The sequence below is a fragment of the Fringilla coelebs genome (genome assembly GCF_963513975.1).
Source record: "Fringilla coelebs genome assembly, chromosome: 14".
Taxonomy (NCBI): domain Eukaryota; kingdom Metazoa; phylum Chordata; class Aves; order Passeriformes; family Fringillidae; genus Fringilla; species Fringilla coelebs.
Window position 1 is genome coordinate 13,793,087 of NC_140040.1, and position 15,561 is coordinate 13,808,647.

The 15,561-nt window shown below is 44.3% G+C and overlaps 2 protein-coding genes across 5 annotated transcripts in view; one reads left to right on the forward strand and one right to left on the reverse strand.

Annotated features, from left to right (window-relative positions):
* Positions 1-9,275, forward strand: part of MYLK3 (myosin light chain kinase 3) — a 31,675-nt gene extending 22,400 nt beyond the window's left edge. For all 4 annotated transcript variants that reach the window (XM_084215316.1, XM_084215317.1, XM_084215314.1 and 1 more), the window contains 8 exons: positions 53-146; positions 426-535; positions 1,169-1,310; positions 2,030-2,100; positions 3,512-3,640; positions 4,656-4,808; positions 6,551-6,683; positions 7,577-9,275. In XM_084215316.1, the coding sequence (XP_084071442.1) occupies positions 53-146; positions 426-535; positions 1,169-1,310; positions 2,030-2,100; positions 3,512-3,640; positions 4,656-4,808; positions 6,551-6,683; positions 7,577-7,648 (904 nt within the window). In that variant the 3' untranslated portion in view covers positions 7,649-9,275. The remainder of the gene's footprint in view (positions 1-52; positions 147-425; positions 536-1,168; positions 1,311-2,029; positions 2,101-3,511; positions 3,641-4,655; positions 4,809-6,550; positions 6,684-7,576) is intronic.
* Positions 9,276-9,395: 120 nt separating this feature from the next.
* ORC6 (origin recognition complex subunit 6) lies at positions 9,396-15,512 on the reverse strand. The gene is made up of 7 exons (XM_084215318.1): positions 15,437-15,512; positions 14,931-15,060; positions 13,996-14,159; positions 12,822-12,911; positions 11,901-12,013; positions 10,578-10,649; positions 9,396-10,197 (listed from the first exon to the last, which is right to left on the reverse strand). Exons 1-7 carry the CDS (start codon positions 15,499-15,501, stop codon positions 10,031-10,033), a joined length of 801 nt encoding a protein of 266 aa, XP_084071444.1. The 5' UTR covers positions 15,502-15,512; the 3' UTR covers positions 9,396-10,030.
* Between the last annotated feature and the right edge of the window lie 49 nt (positions 15,513-15,561).

The following is a 15,561-nucleotide window of genomic DNA, read 5'->3' on the forward strand; positions in this document are numbered from 1 at the left end:
TTCCCATCTTTCCCATCTTTCCCATCTTTCATCTTTTCCTTGGCATCCACAGGGGGCGTTTTGGGCAAGTCCACAAGTGCACGGAAATATCGACGGGGCTCAACCTGGCAGCCAAAATCATAAAAGTGAAAGGAGCCAAAGAGAAGGTAACCACACTGCTGGAAGCTCTGACCCTGCCCTCCCTGCCAGGGCCAGCACCACTGCCCCCAGCTGCCCCATGAGAGGCAGCTTATCCTTGGGTACCAACAATACTGCAAAATCTTGGGCTTGCTGTGACTCTTCATCCTCTCCTGTGTTCATGATTAAACCCCCAATCCCCCTGAGATCTGTGCTGTTGTTGGGCTTTATAAATAGTTCTGTTTTGGTATGTTGGAATTCAAGGAGTGTATTTTGCTCATTTTTTGTTGCTTTGTTATTTTTTCCAGGAGGAAGTAAAAAATGAAATTAACATCATGAACCAGTTAAATCACGTGAATCTGATCCAGCTTTATGATGCTTTTGAAGCCAAAAATAATATCACTTTGATAATGGAATAGTAAGTTTAAATGATCTCAGGAATTGTCAGATGTCTGGGTTTTCTCAGGTCACTAAAGGAAATAGGGAATGATAATTCTGAGCTGTGAAAGAAGTGAGTGGTTTTCCAGCCTAAGAGAGAGTTGATCTCACTTTCAGAAAGAAAAAACAATGTTTTAAAGGTAATTTCTTCAGGTTAAAAGCTTGTCAGAGCTTTATCTCTGAGTAATTTTCTCTTCTGTGCAGAATTAAGTTCAGTTGTCAGCTCATGTGAGACAGCTTTCAGTTTGAGAAGTTCCATTTAGTAAATTTTGTAGGTTGAAGGCTTATTTTCCCATGACTAGTAAGATGAGAGAATAACAGGCACCTTAGTACTCCCTGTAGGCTCTCCAGGTCCCATAGGATCACCACGTCCTGTGGGTTGGGTTTGACATGTGTACCCCCAAATACTAGTGCCAACTTTCCCATTTCTGAATTTAGATTGATACTTAATTTCAAGAGAAATAAGTCTGGAAGTCATTGAGGCTGCTGATACACTTTCTATTGGATGTTTTGTTAGGACCCTCAATTACAGTGCCTAATTCCCAACTTGGAAATAAATTGGGCTAATGCAAGATTTTAGGGTTTTTAATGCTTTTCTGTGTGAAAATTTTAGTCTTGATGGTGGGGAATTATTTGACCGGATCACAGATGAAAATTACCACCTGACAGAGCTGGATGCCATCCTGTTCACCAAGCAGATTTGTGAAGGAGTCCACTACTTGCATCAGCATTACATTCTGCACTTAGATCTGAAGGTCAGTTGCTTGTGCTCTCTGTGCCTTAGTGGTGCTGCTTTAGGCACCACAGAGTCTCTGATTACTGAGGAGTAATTTCTCATTTCATGGACTCACATCATAAAAAAATAGAATTAATAGCTGCAATGAATGGAGCTTTAGAGATTGATTACTTTTTTTCCAGTGTCTGTTCAGTAGCTTACTTGGAATCACCAGGATTCTGGGCTTTTGCCTTTCTTAAATCAGAAGCTTTTCATTCTCTGTAGCATTAAACAATTCCCTTTTATAATGGATTAAAACCCACCCAAAACCTCGTGGGCTAGAAGTGCCCACAGTCTTCCCTCTATTTCCCCTACCCTTTTTTAACAGTGTACAAATACCTTTTCAATCATCTTCTATAGTTTGTACCTTTTACTGCCTGGAATCAGCCTGCAGCAAAACTGCAAAGTTTTCCTAATGGTCCCTTTATAATGGATATTTTTAAACAGAAATACAAAACTGTTTTTTTCCTGCCTATTTATATCGCATCTTACACAAATGACATTAAACCAGGCTGGCTCATAGACAGTTCTGCAGCTGAACCCCATCACCCCCCTATCCCCACCTTGAAAAACATTCTCATTGGGGGGGAAAAAAAATTGGGTGCATTTGTGGCTTTTTATGGAGGGAATTTTATACTATCTTTTGCTAGATATCTCTCTCAAACATTTAACTCACAATACCCTCTTCTCTTTTTGTAGCCTGAAAACATCCTATGTGTAAATCACACAGGAAACCAGATTAAAATTATTGACTTTGGATTAGCAAGGAGGTAAGAAAGTTCAGTTGTGAATTATTTTAAAAAACAAAACCAAATCAGACTCACAAATCTCTGACATGTTTCTGGTAGTTCTTTGGTGGGGGGCTGTGTTTTGATGGCTCTGTAATAATTCTGTGTGAATGAGCGAAGCATTATGCTTTTGCAGGCATGAATTTTCTGCTGTGTGCATTAATTATCTAATTACTTTTTCAAATAACATTTCTCTTGGATAAAGCTTTACTACTGTTCTAATTATCTCAAAATTATTCCCCATGTAGAGCTTTTACTCTAGGGACTCTGTGAAGGCTCCCAGAGACTTCTTGACTGCAGGGTTTCATGGTACAGGTTCTAATTGCAGAAATTATCTGCTAAACTCTTTAAGTAGTTAAGTTGATTGAAGGTAAAAATAAGAAAAAAATAAGCATGTTTGAGCCATCCTACATGAAACAGGAAACCTCAGAAAAATAGGGACTTTTCTCCATTCTTTTATTTTGCTTGCATGAGTTTAAAGAAAAGCAGTGAGAGCATAGATCAATTGCCCTAGAATAAAAAGGAAATATTTATACTATTATGACAGTAAGAACAATATTTCTCTAATTATTTTCTAAACCCTTTGAGATTTTTCTTCAGCTAAAAGCTGGTTCATTCATGCATATATAGATTTATGTGCTTGTATATAAGTGCCTGTTCAAGGACTTTGTTTCCATAAAATACTTGTGAAAGAAAAAAAAATGTACACTGAGTTTGAGGTTTTGTTTGGTTGGTTTTTTAATTGGGAGGGCAGTTTTGGGAACAAGATCATCCAGGAGAAAGAGATTCCCAAGCAGTGCTGTAGTGGTTTGTTCTGTTTGAACACAGATGTGGCTCCAGCTGCTGTTAGTGGCAATTGTTACTGCTTCAGTTGTGTAACCTTTCCCTGTTTAGCAGTAGCAAAAATAATAGGGTCATTTTCCCCATATGGGGTCACTGTTGCTTGTTCCCAAGCCCAGATAATCCTCTTCAGTCCCACCTCAGTTATACTGAGTTATATCTGTGATGCAGATGTTCACCCTGAGCTGTAGCTGGGGACACCCCCCTAATCCAGTGCTCTCCAAATCTTGTATAGTCAAAACTGCTTTGTTTGTTTTATGGATTTTGGACAACATCTGGAAAGCATCCTGTGGTGTCTGGCTCCCACTCTTTGGTAAAGCTGCTACCACTCCTTGGAGGAGCCCTTTGCAGAGTTTAGTGTTCTTGTTCTTCCTCCTGGCTTTGCCCTGGCAGGGGGACAATGATGGAATATTCCCCTGAGGTCACCCCAGAGCTGCCCTGGCTGCCAGCACTCAGCTCTGCTCCCCTGCCACGCTCCCAAAAGCTGTGCCTTGTTCTTCCCTGCTGGGATGAGCTCCCCAGCTCCTGACTCATGGCTCTTCTCCTGGTACAGGTACAAACCCTGTGAGAAGCTGAAGGTGAATTTTGGGACTCCGGAGTTCCTGGCTCCCGAAGTGGTGAACTATGACTTTGTGTCCTTCCCCACGGACATGTGGAGCGTGGGTGTGATCACATACATGCTGTGAGTGCTCCAGGGCCCTGCAGGCCAGGGCTGCAGCAGCCCCTGAGCCCATCTGGCTGTGACCTCTCCTAATGAATTCTGCTAAAATCCCCAGCTTTCCATACAGGGGCACCTTGCTGTGTGTCCAAAGATCTAAAGAGCAAATGAGCCTTTGATAAATATGTAAATGTTCTTCTCCCTTATCATCTTACTTAGCAAAGTTAAATGGGACAGGTCTTTTTTTTTTCACTCTGAAAAGTTGCCCAAAATATGTGAGAATTTTAATTTTGATTGTGTTTTTGAGGACTTGAATTAATTTTTAAATTTGTATTCTGATCATTTTATAATCTTACACTTGGTGTGTATCTGCTCAGGAGAATTAATATGATGTGTGTTGGGCCATGGTCTAAGAAATGACCTGTCACAAACAGGGCTAAAACTTTTCTCTGACATCTGGATGGCAAACATGGAGAGCTTGTCTGTCCAAAGTCTCTACCTTCTGATGAGCTTGTTTTGCATCCCAGAATCTTTCCCAGACATTTTCTGTGAACTGGATACATTTCTGGTTTACATTTGTATGTTACCCAAAACTCAGCTGAATGAAGTAATAAATGATGGAAGCAATAAAGATGGGCTTAGAGACTGTAAAAAGTAATTTATTGTTCAGAATTGTGTTTAATTCAAGCCACATAAGGATATGGGCCCTGATTTGGGAAAGCTCTTGAGTCCCTCTAGCTTTCCTAGCTGGGAAGGCACTGAAGGATGTACCTAAATCCTCACTGAATCCTTGGGGACCTATTAATGGTGCTCCCTGACCTGAGTGAACTGCTGGGGGTAACACTAAATTACAACATTTAATTGCCCCAAACTGTTGCCTTATCCTGGCAGGGACTGAGAAATGGAACTTTCCATAGCTGAGAGCCTTCTCCCTCCCTAAGATAACAACAGCTACAAAGCAGAGGATTCATAGAAGGGAAAAGACACCTTGCATATGATAACTGCTCTTCTCCCCCCACCCAATTTTTCTTTTTTTAAGGCTTAGTGGCTTGTCCCCATTCCTGGGAGAGACTGATGCAGAGACAATGAATTATGTAGTCAACTGCAGCTGGGATTTTGATGCAGAAGCATTTGAACAGCTCTCAGAGGATGCCAAAGACTTTATTTCCAGACTGCTTGTGAAGGAGAAAAGGTACCTGGGTCTGATTGTGAGCACAGTGGCACCAGTGATATTAAATTCTGACCAGCCAGTTGTTTGGATTGCAGCCAACAATGAGAACTTACTATGTGACATTTTTGTGTGCTGGCTCTGGGCTTGCTGGGCAGTTCCTCAATGATTCAGAAGCCCCTGTTTTAAAGGAAAGTGTCTGTGTACCCTGACTGAGGAAAGTTGTTTTTCACAGTATCAATACAGGCAGGACACAGGAAATCTGGAAGGATTTGCAGTATAGGAATCTGTCTCTAAAGCTTTTGCTTCTCTGAGCAAAAACTATTTCTATTGTTAGTTTGGACTGTCACAAGCCTTGACAGAAATTGCAAAAATGCCTCTTGAATGCCATGGAGGATAAATGGAAGCTGCAGCTGTGAAAATGTGCATTGTTCTCTTCTGAAGTGGTTTACAGGCTTTTGGGAGATATTTGGGAGCATTTGGGATTTAACTCTGCTTGTGGCTTCTCATTCTTGGCTCCACTGACATACAAAGTGATTGCAGATATGAAACAATACAGAGAATGAGGATCATATTGATGTCAGACCATGGCTGGGGGGTTGGCTGGGTACAGAAATTTTTCTCTTGCTGAGTAGTGATACAAAACTAATCAAATCAGGAAATGATGCATACAATAAAACAGATTGTGTGTTTGAGGGGAATTCAAAGGAGTGCTTAGAATATTAACACCTTCCAGATCATTACCTAAATCAGACAAATCAGTTCTAGTACTAATTCCATTTTGAACAATAGGTTGCTATGAAAAGCAAAGAATTAAGTGAAATTTAGCATTTTGCCAGGAGGAGAGATCTAAGATTTTTTTCTCAGACTGTAAATGATGATTTGCTGCGAGACTGTAAATTTTGGAGTCTTCAATTTTTCTGTGCAATGGGATTAGGATGTCCAGAGGGAGCCTCTCAAATTCTGGTTAGGAGCTGTGAATGAAAGGAGTATGTGAGAGAAGAGTGCTGTCAGTGAGCGGCAGAGAGCAGGATTAGCTGGCCCAGCTGCTCACAAGGTGCGCGGCAGCCTCTGCTCTCCTCAGCCCAGGCACCTTTGCCCTGCTGGGACCGTGGGTCCGGCCTTGGGCAGGAGCTGCAGCTCCCTCCCTCCCTGACTGCTGACACTGGGCTGAGCAGGCAGCAAGTTGTCTTTTCATCACCTCAGGAGTTAGGCTTTTGATTTGAAAAAAGGCAAATTAAACTTTGTTCTCAACATTCTACCTCAGGATTTCCTCTATTACCATATACTTCTCAAACCTTTTAGGATAGGCTGTGGCATTTGGGCCCATTGTTGGATGTCGGGATGTTAAGTATGCTTAACTCGATCCAAGTTTAGGGTGAATAGACAACTGGGCTTTTGAAATATGAGGCACAGAATATGCTTTTTTAAATACGAGGCACAGCTTGTGCTGTCAGGACAGACGGATGACACCACAAATGTCACTTTTCTGTTAGCAAAGTTCTGAATTTGCATAATAAAGTGATCCATTAACTTTAGCACGGCTCAGCCGAGGCCCTGCAGAGCCAGCAGCAGCCCTTCACTCCCTGCTCCTGCTGGAGCGTGCGGGACGCTGTCAGCATCCCGGGCACGGCCATTGCGCTCTGTCCGTCCGTCCGTCCGTCCGTTCGTTCGTTCGGGGCAGCCCCTTTATCCCTCCCCCGGAGCAGCCCGGGGCCCCGAGGAGGGAGCAGAAGGCCGGCTGCTCACGCTGATCTCTCCCGCAGCTGCCGGATGAGCGCCACGCAGTGCCTGAAGCACCAGTGGCTCTCGGACCTCCCTGCCAAGGCCCAGCAGTGCAAGCTCCGCCTCAAGTCCCAGCTGCTGCTGCAGAGCTACATGGCCCACAGGAAATGGAAGGTAAATAAATCTGCTTCCACAGATTTATTCCACAGCCATTCCACAGATTTATTCCACAGCCATTCCCCCCTCCGGTGTGGTAGCTCACTGGTGCCCACAGGCGTCTTGGTTGTAAGTATCAGTTGTGAAGTCTGAAGTCTGATTTTACCTGTAAATGAAGTGTTTTGTCCTGCTCCTATTTCTAGCAAGTTTGGTTTCAATTTTCCCGCTGATTGGTGTTTAGAAGTCTTTTACATCTTTCTTTCTACATGTTTAGAGGCTTCAGATGCTACTTTATACTAAAAGTTCATTCTCTTTACACTTTTTTCATTGCTAGCAGTTGCATTGATCTGTTGTCACTAAGGAGCGGGGATATAACTTAAGGCAGTGTGTGCCTCTAGGCTTAAACCCATCGAGAGAACTCTTCAGGATCTTACTGATAACCCCAGGTTCCTTCTGAACTAAGTTTTTATGAAGTGATAGATAATAATTCCTGTTTGAGTCTCTATTTGACTGTAGATAATTGATCCTAAAAGGTGAACACAGTGATCTTGTTAGAAGGAAGGCTGTGGAATTGTGAGGCAAACTCAGGACCATTTCCTTCTTTTGTCATTGGGGAGTTGCATTTCCTTGCCAAGGAGTTAAACCAGAGGCTTACACTTCTTTCAGTCCTGCTTGGTGGCAAACTCCTGCACTTCCATTTTAAAGATGACACAATCTAAAGACCCGTCACTGTACAGTTGCTAATAACACTGAAGAACCTCACAGTGCTGTGCAGGAACCACTGCAACCCACCCAAGCTGGGGGTCACTAGAGGGAAATGGGTTTACAAGGAAGAGGAATCCCTGTCAGCTGCAGAAAAGTTCCTTTGCCTTGGTTGCACTCACGCTTGGACTGTTCTGTTCTATTCACAGAAACATTTTTATGTGGTGGCTGCTGCTAACAGGCTGAAGAGATTTCAGAGTATGTCTGTCAAGCTTGCATGAGCTTGTATGAAACCTCCACCACTCCTGGACATGAAGGTGGACGTGAAGGTGGAAGGAGGACTCAGTGTCTCCAAACATTTCTATCCCTGTTCTATAGCATAAGGTTTTGGGACTGCCTTCCTCAATTATTTTGTGTGTTAGTGCTGTGGTTCCAGAAGAGCCTTAAGGAAGAAACACAAGATTTCTAAAGGCAGAAGTTACTTTGTTTGTTTTTACAAGTTTTTAGTTGTTCTATACAGTGGTGGAAAAACATGGCTGTTACTGGGGCTGACTTCTTGCTGAAGGCTTTGATTCTGCAGAGTATTGTTGGTGTGTTTATAGCAGAAAACTCCAAGCAGTTTTCTGGTCTCTCACACCAAGCACAGGATCTCTAAAGACTTTTTTTCCTGATTGATGTTTGTGAGTTACCAGCTTTAGAGAACTGCCACGCAGTGGCACAACTTGTCCCTCAGGTGTTTGGTACTTAAAAGATACAGACATTTTCTTCTGTACTTCTTTCCAAAAGGTGATTTCCTCACAACATGAAGATGCTTCAGTGCAACTCCAGCTTGGGTGGTTTTGGTTTGTTTTGGTTTTTTATTATTCTGTTCTCTCCTTTAAAAAATAGTCACTGCATAGTTAGGAACTATGAGGAACCCTGGTTTGGGGTAACTTTGCTGTTTGTCCATTGCTGCTGTTTCTTTAGGGCATGTTGAATTGAGCTGAACTGATTGAACTTCTGGAAGGAGATGTGTGAAACTGCCATGCATACAAACCACCTAGTGACTGTTGGGTCTATGCAAAAAGATCTCATGTTGTAGAGAAAAGAGGAGAGTTCCAGAGATTTTGTTTTTAAAACTTGTAAGTGCTTTTCATTGTCCATGACTGCAGCTCTTAAGTTGCTAAGTTTTAGTTTGAGGATTTGTTTCTCTTCTCTGGAAATTTTAATGCAGTATGAGAAGCTGGTATGGTATGACATGCAAAACAGGTTTCATTTCTAATAGGTTCAGTGACAGGGAAACAGTGTGTTGCCAGACTCTGCCTTTAGTCCAGTTAGGAGGTTGAAGCCCTATTTTCCCCCCTCACTTAGCTCTTGAACATTAACCTTTTCTTCACAATATTAACTTATTTTGGATTTTAAACTCTTTTCTTATGCATAGAGTGGGAGCACTTACAATCTCTCAGATAAAAGTACAATATTATTTATTAAACCTGCGGTTTCCTCCTCTGAATTCTGCAAAACTCAGTGTGAACTGGATGGGCTCTTAGGAAAAATGGAAATTAGTATTACTAAAAGTAGCTTTCCAGCAAAGGCATCTGTAAAGTTCCTTTGAACTTTATGGACTTTGACACCCCTTGAATTTGCAGAAGTGTTGGTTGCTAATGATGAGGTTTGTAAGACTGCCTTACTCTGGTCTATCTATCTTTTCCACTCAAGTGCTTCTCACTTTGCATAGTCCTGACTATTTTTGCAGCATTTCCAGAACTGGGACAGAGAAGAATCTTGATAATTTATCACCTTCTATGAAGGCCCACTTTTGTTCATGTTTTCCTTCCACAGTGTTTCTGCATGCTGAATGTCATTGTATTCATTGGTCTGTATATTTCTGAATTAATACTAATAAATTTCATGAAAGTGGAACAAGAATATTCATCAACATTGGTTTAAGCCCTGCTGCCAAACAAACCTGAAAGTATTTCTGGGTGGGTCCAGAAAACATGCAAGAGAAATGGAACAAAGACCTCTTCTCTAAGCTTGACTGTGAGACAAAAAATCTGTTACCCAGTCAACATCCTTTTCCTCTGGATATCTTTCTTCTTAAGGCACAGACATCTCCTCCATGTTATTTTGCATTCCAAGTACCTGTGCCAAGATGTCATTATACAAAGCTTCTCTTTCCAGTACTTTTATTGGTTCTTGGAGTATTTGGGACCCCTTTTAAAAGCACAAGAGATTTCATTCCTATACACAAGAAAATAAGTCAAATTCATTGACTCAACAATATTTATTAAAAAAAAACCAAAACCAAAAACTAAAAAATAAGGCTTTATTTCTCTGCTGGCTTTGCAGTTTAACAAGGCACTGTTAGTCCCCTTCCTCTTATTTCACTGACTGCTTCCAGCCAGGGGCCCAAGGGCCTGTAACTTATAACTTATTTACACTTGTAGTAGCGTTAGAATGTTACCTGCTTCTTGCAGCAAGAGAATGAAACTATTCTACCCCTAATGCCACAGCCTGTGAGCAGTCACACACACTTCCTGTAAAATCCCACCACTCCATGGTGTCATTTATTAAAAATAACATTCTTAAATACTTAAAACCTAAATAAAATCAGCTGTTTGCCAGGCAGCCATCATTCACATGCTACTGGATCTCTTGTTGGAGCAGAGGGAGAGTTAAAATCAAGAGCAAGCAGCAGTTACATTACTGGGTGGCATTACAGAGTCACTACTCCTTGTCTCTCGTGCCTTAGCAGCATTTTCCAGGATTTTCTTTTTCCATTCCTCATAGTCCTGATTAGTTTCAGTCTTTGGCTGTTTACATGGCAGTTCCTCATCCTCTTCAGAGCCTGTGAGGAAACAAGAAAGCCCCTGAGAGGCCATCATGGGCAGCATGCTGCTGGGGATAGCAGGCAGTGAGCAGATGTACAGACAGCAGGAGGGGGCTGTCCCTGTGCTGTCTAATCCTGTGGGTCCTGCTCCCCTCACCTGCTGGGACAGTCACCTGTGTGTCTGAACAGAGCAGCTGTCCTTCATTCTACTGGGACTACCCTGTAGAAACCCCTCTGTCCTGCTGCCAGGCTCTCTGTGCTTCCACAAAGGTTTGCAGGACTGAGAGCTGCTGTGTGCTGAGGCATCATGGCCCATCACACAACTCAAACATGAGCAGCAAGAAAGCTCAGAACCACTCCAGTGAGGTGACTGTCTCCCACAGGTGAACACAACTTACCATCTTCCTGCTCACACTGCTCCAGGGTGCTCTGCAAGCTGTCAGGTGTCTCTGCAGCCAGTGGAACAGCTTCTAAAAAAACAAATTGTTTTGCTTTTGAATGGTATTTGGAGCTCCAATGGTGGCTAAAATGTAATTCTTTGACAGCAGTGCCACCTTCCTCAAGTACTGTTGTCCAGTCAGAGCAGTTCCCTAGTCCAGACTGATGCTCAAGCTCTACAAGAGGTGCCAGCACTTCAAGTATGGCATGAACTGACTGGCTGCTTTAATTAGCAGGCTGCTGATTAGCAGCAAACTGCTGCTGCATTGGTAACCACAATGATCCACCATGTTGATTGTCCCAAACCACACTGCAACCTTTCTAGGTCACTCAGGCAGGATTATCAGTTATTTCTTTCCCTTCTATTCCATTCCCACTATTTTCATAGATACCCACAACAGGCAGGAGGCTGTGCAGGTATACAGAAGCACACTGTTCCCTGAATTCTTCTGAAAATTCCCAGTTGTCTTTAGTGCTGGGGTAATGTTTGGGTTTTTATAGGGCACACGCCTAGGAGAAAGTAGCAGATTCAGACACCATGTTGCAGAAAATATCAGGGTATGAAGACACAGTGAGAGAGGATAACTTTCAGTGGGAAAGTAAAAAATGGAAGCCTGGGAAAAGAAAAGAAAGAGGAGGCAGCAGAAATACAAGGACATTAGGGCACATATTGTATTTCAGACTTTCTCCCCCACAAAAAGCAGAGAGAGCTGCAGGCTCAACCATGGGCAAGAAATATTCCTGACATCTGCCTAATGTATGAGGAGGGCTGGTGCCAGGGAATGGCTGAGTTGGTACCAGAGCAGCAAGGCTTATGCTTGTTAATCTTCCAGTGGGGGAAAAGAAAGCACAGGAGTGAGTCAGCCTGAGAAGATGTTTGTGATAATTTGTGTGCCAGGTTGCCATGTTAACAGGATGCAGAACCCAGGCAAGAGGGAGGAATCCAAGATAGGTCAGGTAGTATGGGAGAAGCAAGGAAAAAATTGCAGCAGCAGAGACTGTAAAGAGCAGCGAGTATTTGAGAAGAGAGGAAGATATTATTTTTGTCCTTGCCACTTTTTCTCTATTTTTGTTCTTGCTAAGCTATTGCAATTTCTCCAGAAGCAAGGACTGGGAGTGGAACTGGGCTGCAGGAAACATGTTAGAATGGAATGGATGGACAGATTTGGCTGGAAGGCGACAGCTGACAGTGATCAGACTGAAATCACCAGTGGAACAGGATGGGGCATTGTGAGGCCAGGGGATGGGTGTGCTGTCTTACAGGGACAAAGCCAAGAACTTACTGCTGAGCTGCTGGCTTATCTTCTCCAGCTGATTGCACAGCCGGTCAAATATTGCTTTTTTCACTCCAGATGTAGCCACCATTTTAGTTTTGTCCACTTTTAGCTTCAAACACCTACAAGAGAAAGTCATCTCTGTACAAAGCAACACTCCATCAACTACCACTTAGGTGAGGTGGTAATTACTGTACCAACACTGCCTCTGAGAAGGAGGAAGGCAGGCCTGACTTTTTGTCCCACCTTTCCTTGTGTTACTTAGAAACAAATCTGGTTACAAAACAGACCCCTGCACTACTCAGTCAATACAGCTCAATTGAAACTCAGGGTGAGTCCAACTTACGTAAGGAATTGTTTTAGGAAAGGGTAACTTTTCAGATTTTCAGGGAAACCAGGACAAAATGCCACTACAACAAAAAGCTGAATGTGTCAAGAGAGCCCTTGTCAGGAGCTGTGCAACTACACAGCACCTGCACTGCTGAATGTGACTGTCACAAGGTGTAATGCTGAGGGAGGAAGATCTTAGCATACAAGCAAATTCTTCCCAAGTGCTGGCTGAGTCACACACCTCTCTTAGCTGACATGGGCCTACAGCTATCAGAGCCATCTCCCAAATGCTACAGCACCCTCAGGATGGGATGGTGTAGCTCTTGGGGCTTTTCCTTCTTCAGAACAGCTGCTTCTTGGTGCTCAGAAGCCCCTCTTGCACCCTGAGCAGCATTTCACCAGAAGCCATGTGAGTTTTTGCTTTGCGCAGTGCACCTTGAAGAATTCACTATGAGGAAAGGCCTGGTTTGCTCCAGTTGTGCAGGAGCAGGACAGCAGGATATGCTGAGCAAGACCCTGAGTGAATGAGCTGCTGCACTGGCTGGTGTCTCAGCAGGCATTTCCTTTCAGCCTGCAGAAGATCTCCCAGGCTGCACTCACCTGCATGCAGTGCACAGAGCAGCTGTTAGAAACAGGGGTTTGGAGAAATCCAGGTCCGCTCGCTGTGCTTCCGAGAGGCTGCACTCATACCTGGGGAACAGCAAGTGACACTTGGACAGGGCGTTTGCCTCACATGAAGCTCTCAAATCCATCTATCACTCAGACCTTGAACAGGTCTGCTGGAACACCTGGGCCTCTGCAACCCAGTCAAGCAGAAACAGCTGCTACTGGCTGAGAGGAGCAAAACAGATGGGGGAAAGAAGGGGGTTGGGATGACCTCCTCCTCTGGAATTAGAGGTGTTTTAAACTGGGGATCTGGATCAAGGCGTGTCACTAAAATCTACTTCTTGTGCTCCTGATCCACACAGCACTTTAGCTTTCCCTAACATCTTAAAATTTACAGTGAGATGCTTTCCATAAATCCATCCTACAACAGAAGGCAGCATTAGAGTTTCTTTCCTGGAATATGTATGTTACAGAGGGGAAGGCTTATAAATGGAAAATGACAAAGTGGATGTGCAGCACTGAAAAATGTCATTTTTTTATTGTCCACCTGCCCCAGGCTATTTTTTTTCCAGTTTGTATTAAGTGCCACCAAGCAGGCACAGCCTTTGTGCACTGACCTAACAGGATTAAACATGTGCTATCAGGGGGACAGCACTGAGCTCTTCAGGGACTGCTCTGCTTCTCTGCTCAAAGCAGATCATACAGAATGGGAAACTTTAGATAACTCTGCTGAATCTCCACTGAAGTGTTCTAGCTATTGGTTTTACAGGTAGAGTGATGAGTATTTTAAGAGATCTCTATCCCCAAAAGGGAGGATTTATTTCTACTGAGCATTACTTCTGAACTGTGCCATGATCAGTAGTTAAATGGATGACAGTGTGATGCTATGGGCAAATACAGGGATTTAGAGTCCTATATTTTTTACACTATTCCCAGCTGAAAAATTCCTAGTTGCACAATCAGTTGCTGAGATTCACACACTAAATCTTTCTAACAGGTATTCTAAAAAGTGGCCCAGCTCATGGCTGGATTTTCAGTGCTAAGAACTCACCTCAGTGCTCCAATCAGCAGGAGATATCTGGCCCTTCCAAACATCAAGCTCTTTAAACACCTGAAGAACTAAGAACCCTACTTGTGCTTCCCAGTGTGCCCAGAAGAGCTTCCTCACCTCTGCAGGATCTCTGAAGCCATGGTCACTGCCTCTGAGCAGCAGAACTGCACAGCCAGGTCTCGCATCCCCAGCCTTTGGTTCACCCCTAGCAAACACTCCAAAGACTTCATGGAGCTCTGGTAGGTGGTCTTGTTCAAACCCGAGAGTTTGACACAGTAGCTCTGTCAAGAAGACAAAGACAAGCCCCAAGAATTATCAAGAGTCCTTTCTGACATCTTAATCAGGCAACCAAGACAACCATTAAGTTCAGTTGCTACATTAAACAAATTTGTGCAATGAATAATGTATGTTTTGATTGCACACAGAAAGATTAACCACCTAGGAATGCCACATCTTTTAATGCAGTGATATTTTTAGGCCGTTTCACTGGAAATAAGGTTTGACATTTCCATATATGACATGGCCCCTTCATTACAAGGTAATTGGTGACAAAATTACCAAAGCCTGTGTTGGAAGACATGAGCAACACCTTCATGGAGTCAGGTCCAATTAAACTCTCCTCTGCTGTAAATGGACAATCAGGAATAGGTAATACCAGGCATTATTTTGACAGCTCAGTGCTATTCACCTGGCAGATTTACAGATGGAGGTTTACAGGTATCCCTGCAGTGAAAGATTTCTTAGAGCAGCTGCTTTCTTCCCACAGTAAAAGAGAAATTTTAAATTTAACATCCTTATTGGTAATCTATTTGTTACTACAAGAGTTGAAATTAAGTTGACATTATACCAAAGCAAGCTCAATTACTGAGGGGACTATGATGGTGATCTCAATTTTCACTGTTTCAAACTGTGAAAGGTCTACCACAGCAAACTGCGGGATTTAGGGGGAAGTTAGTCATTATTTCCCATTCCTGCTCCCAACACACACTACAGAACAGTGATTTTGCGGAGTCAGGCAGAATGCACCAGCCAGCCAAGTCACACGCTCTTACTTTGTCAACCGGTTGTTTCATGAAACTCGCCGCCAGGTCCAGGCACATCACAGCACTGCTCGTCGCCGTCATTTGAGCCATTAACCCCGTGCACTTCACCTGGGACAGCCGCAGATACTCCTCAGCTTTTCTGCAAAACACCCAGAACACAAAGGCCTCGTCAAAGCCACAACTACGAGGCAGAATGTCCCGCAGGACTCGACCCAAGGTTCCGCAGTCCGGCTGCAGCACGGCCTGAGGGCCCGGGGTGCAGGGGGGGCACGGCCGCCCTTCCCTGACGCTGTGCAGCAGTTCTGCTCTGCAGGGCCGCCCATGTCCCCCGGAGCCCGCGGCTCGGGGCCTGCCAGCGCATCCCCCAGACCCACGGCGGCCGCTGCTGCGGGGCCGGCCACAGCGCGGGGGAGCGCGTCGGGTCAGGACGGCACGGCTGGACCCGCTGCCCCGGGCAGGACCAGCACAGAGGCGGCTGCGGGCAGGGCAGGGCAGCGCGGAGCGAGCGGCGGTACCTGAGCAGGGCGGGCTCGGCCAGGCCCAGCCGGGCCGCCATGGCCCGCACAGCCCCGCGCTCCATCGCTCGCCGCGCCTGGCGCGCACTCAACCCATTGGCCGCCCGCGCCGCCAATCGCCGCCC

Excerpts from the sequence above, each read along its gene's own strand:
- ORC6 (XM_084215318.1), bottom strand. The coding sequence starts at position 15,501 with ATGGAGCGCGGGGCTGTGCGGGCCATGGCGGCCCGGCTGGGCCTGGCC. Across the intron at positions 15,061-15,436 it reads GCCGAGCCCGCCCTGCTCAG|AAAAGCTGAGGAGTATCTGC; the intron begins GTACCGCCGCTC and ends GGTGTTTTGCAG. Across the intron at positions 12,912-13,995 it reads GCTTCAGAGATCCTGCAGAG|GTATGAGTGCAGCCTCTCGG; the intron begins GTGAGGAAGCTC and ends GCTGTTCCCCAG.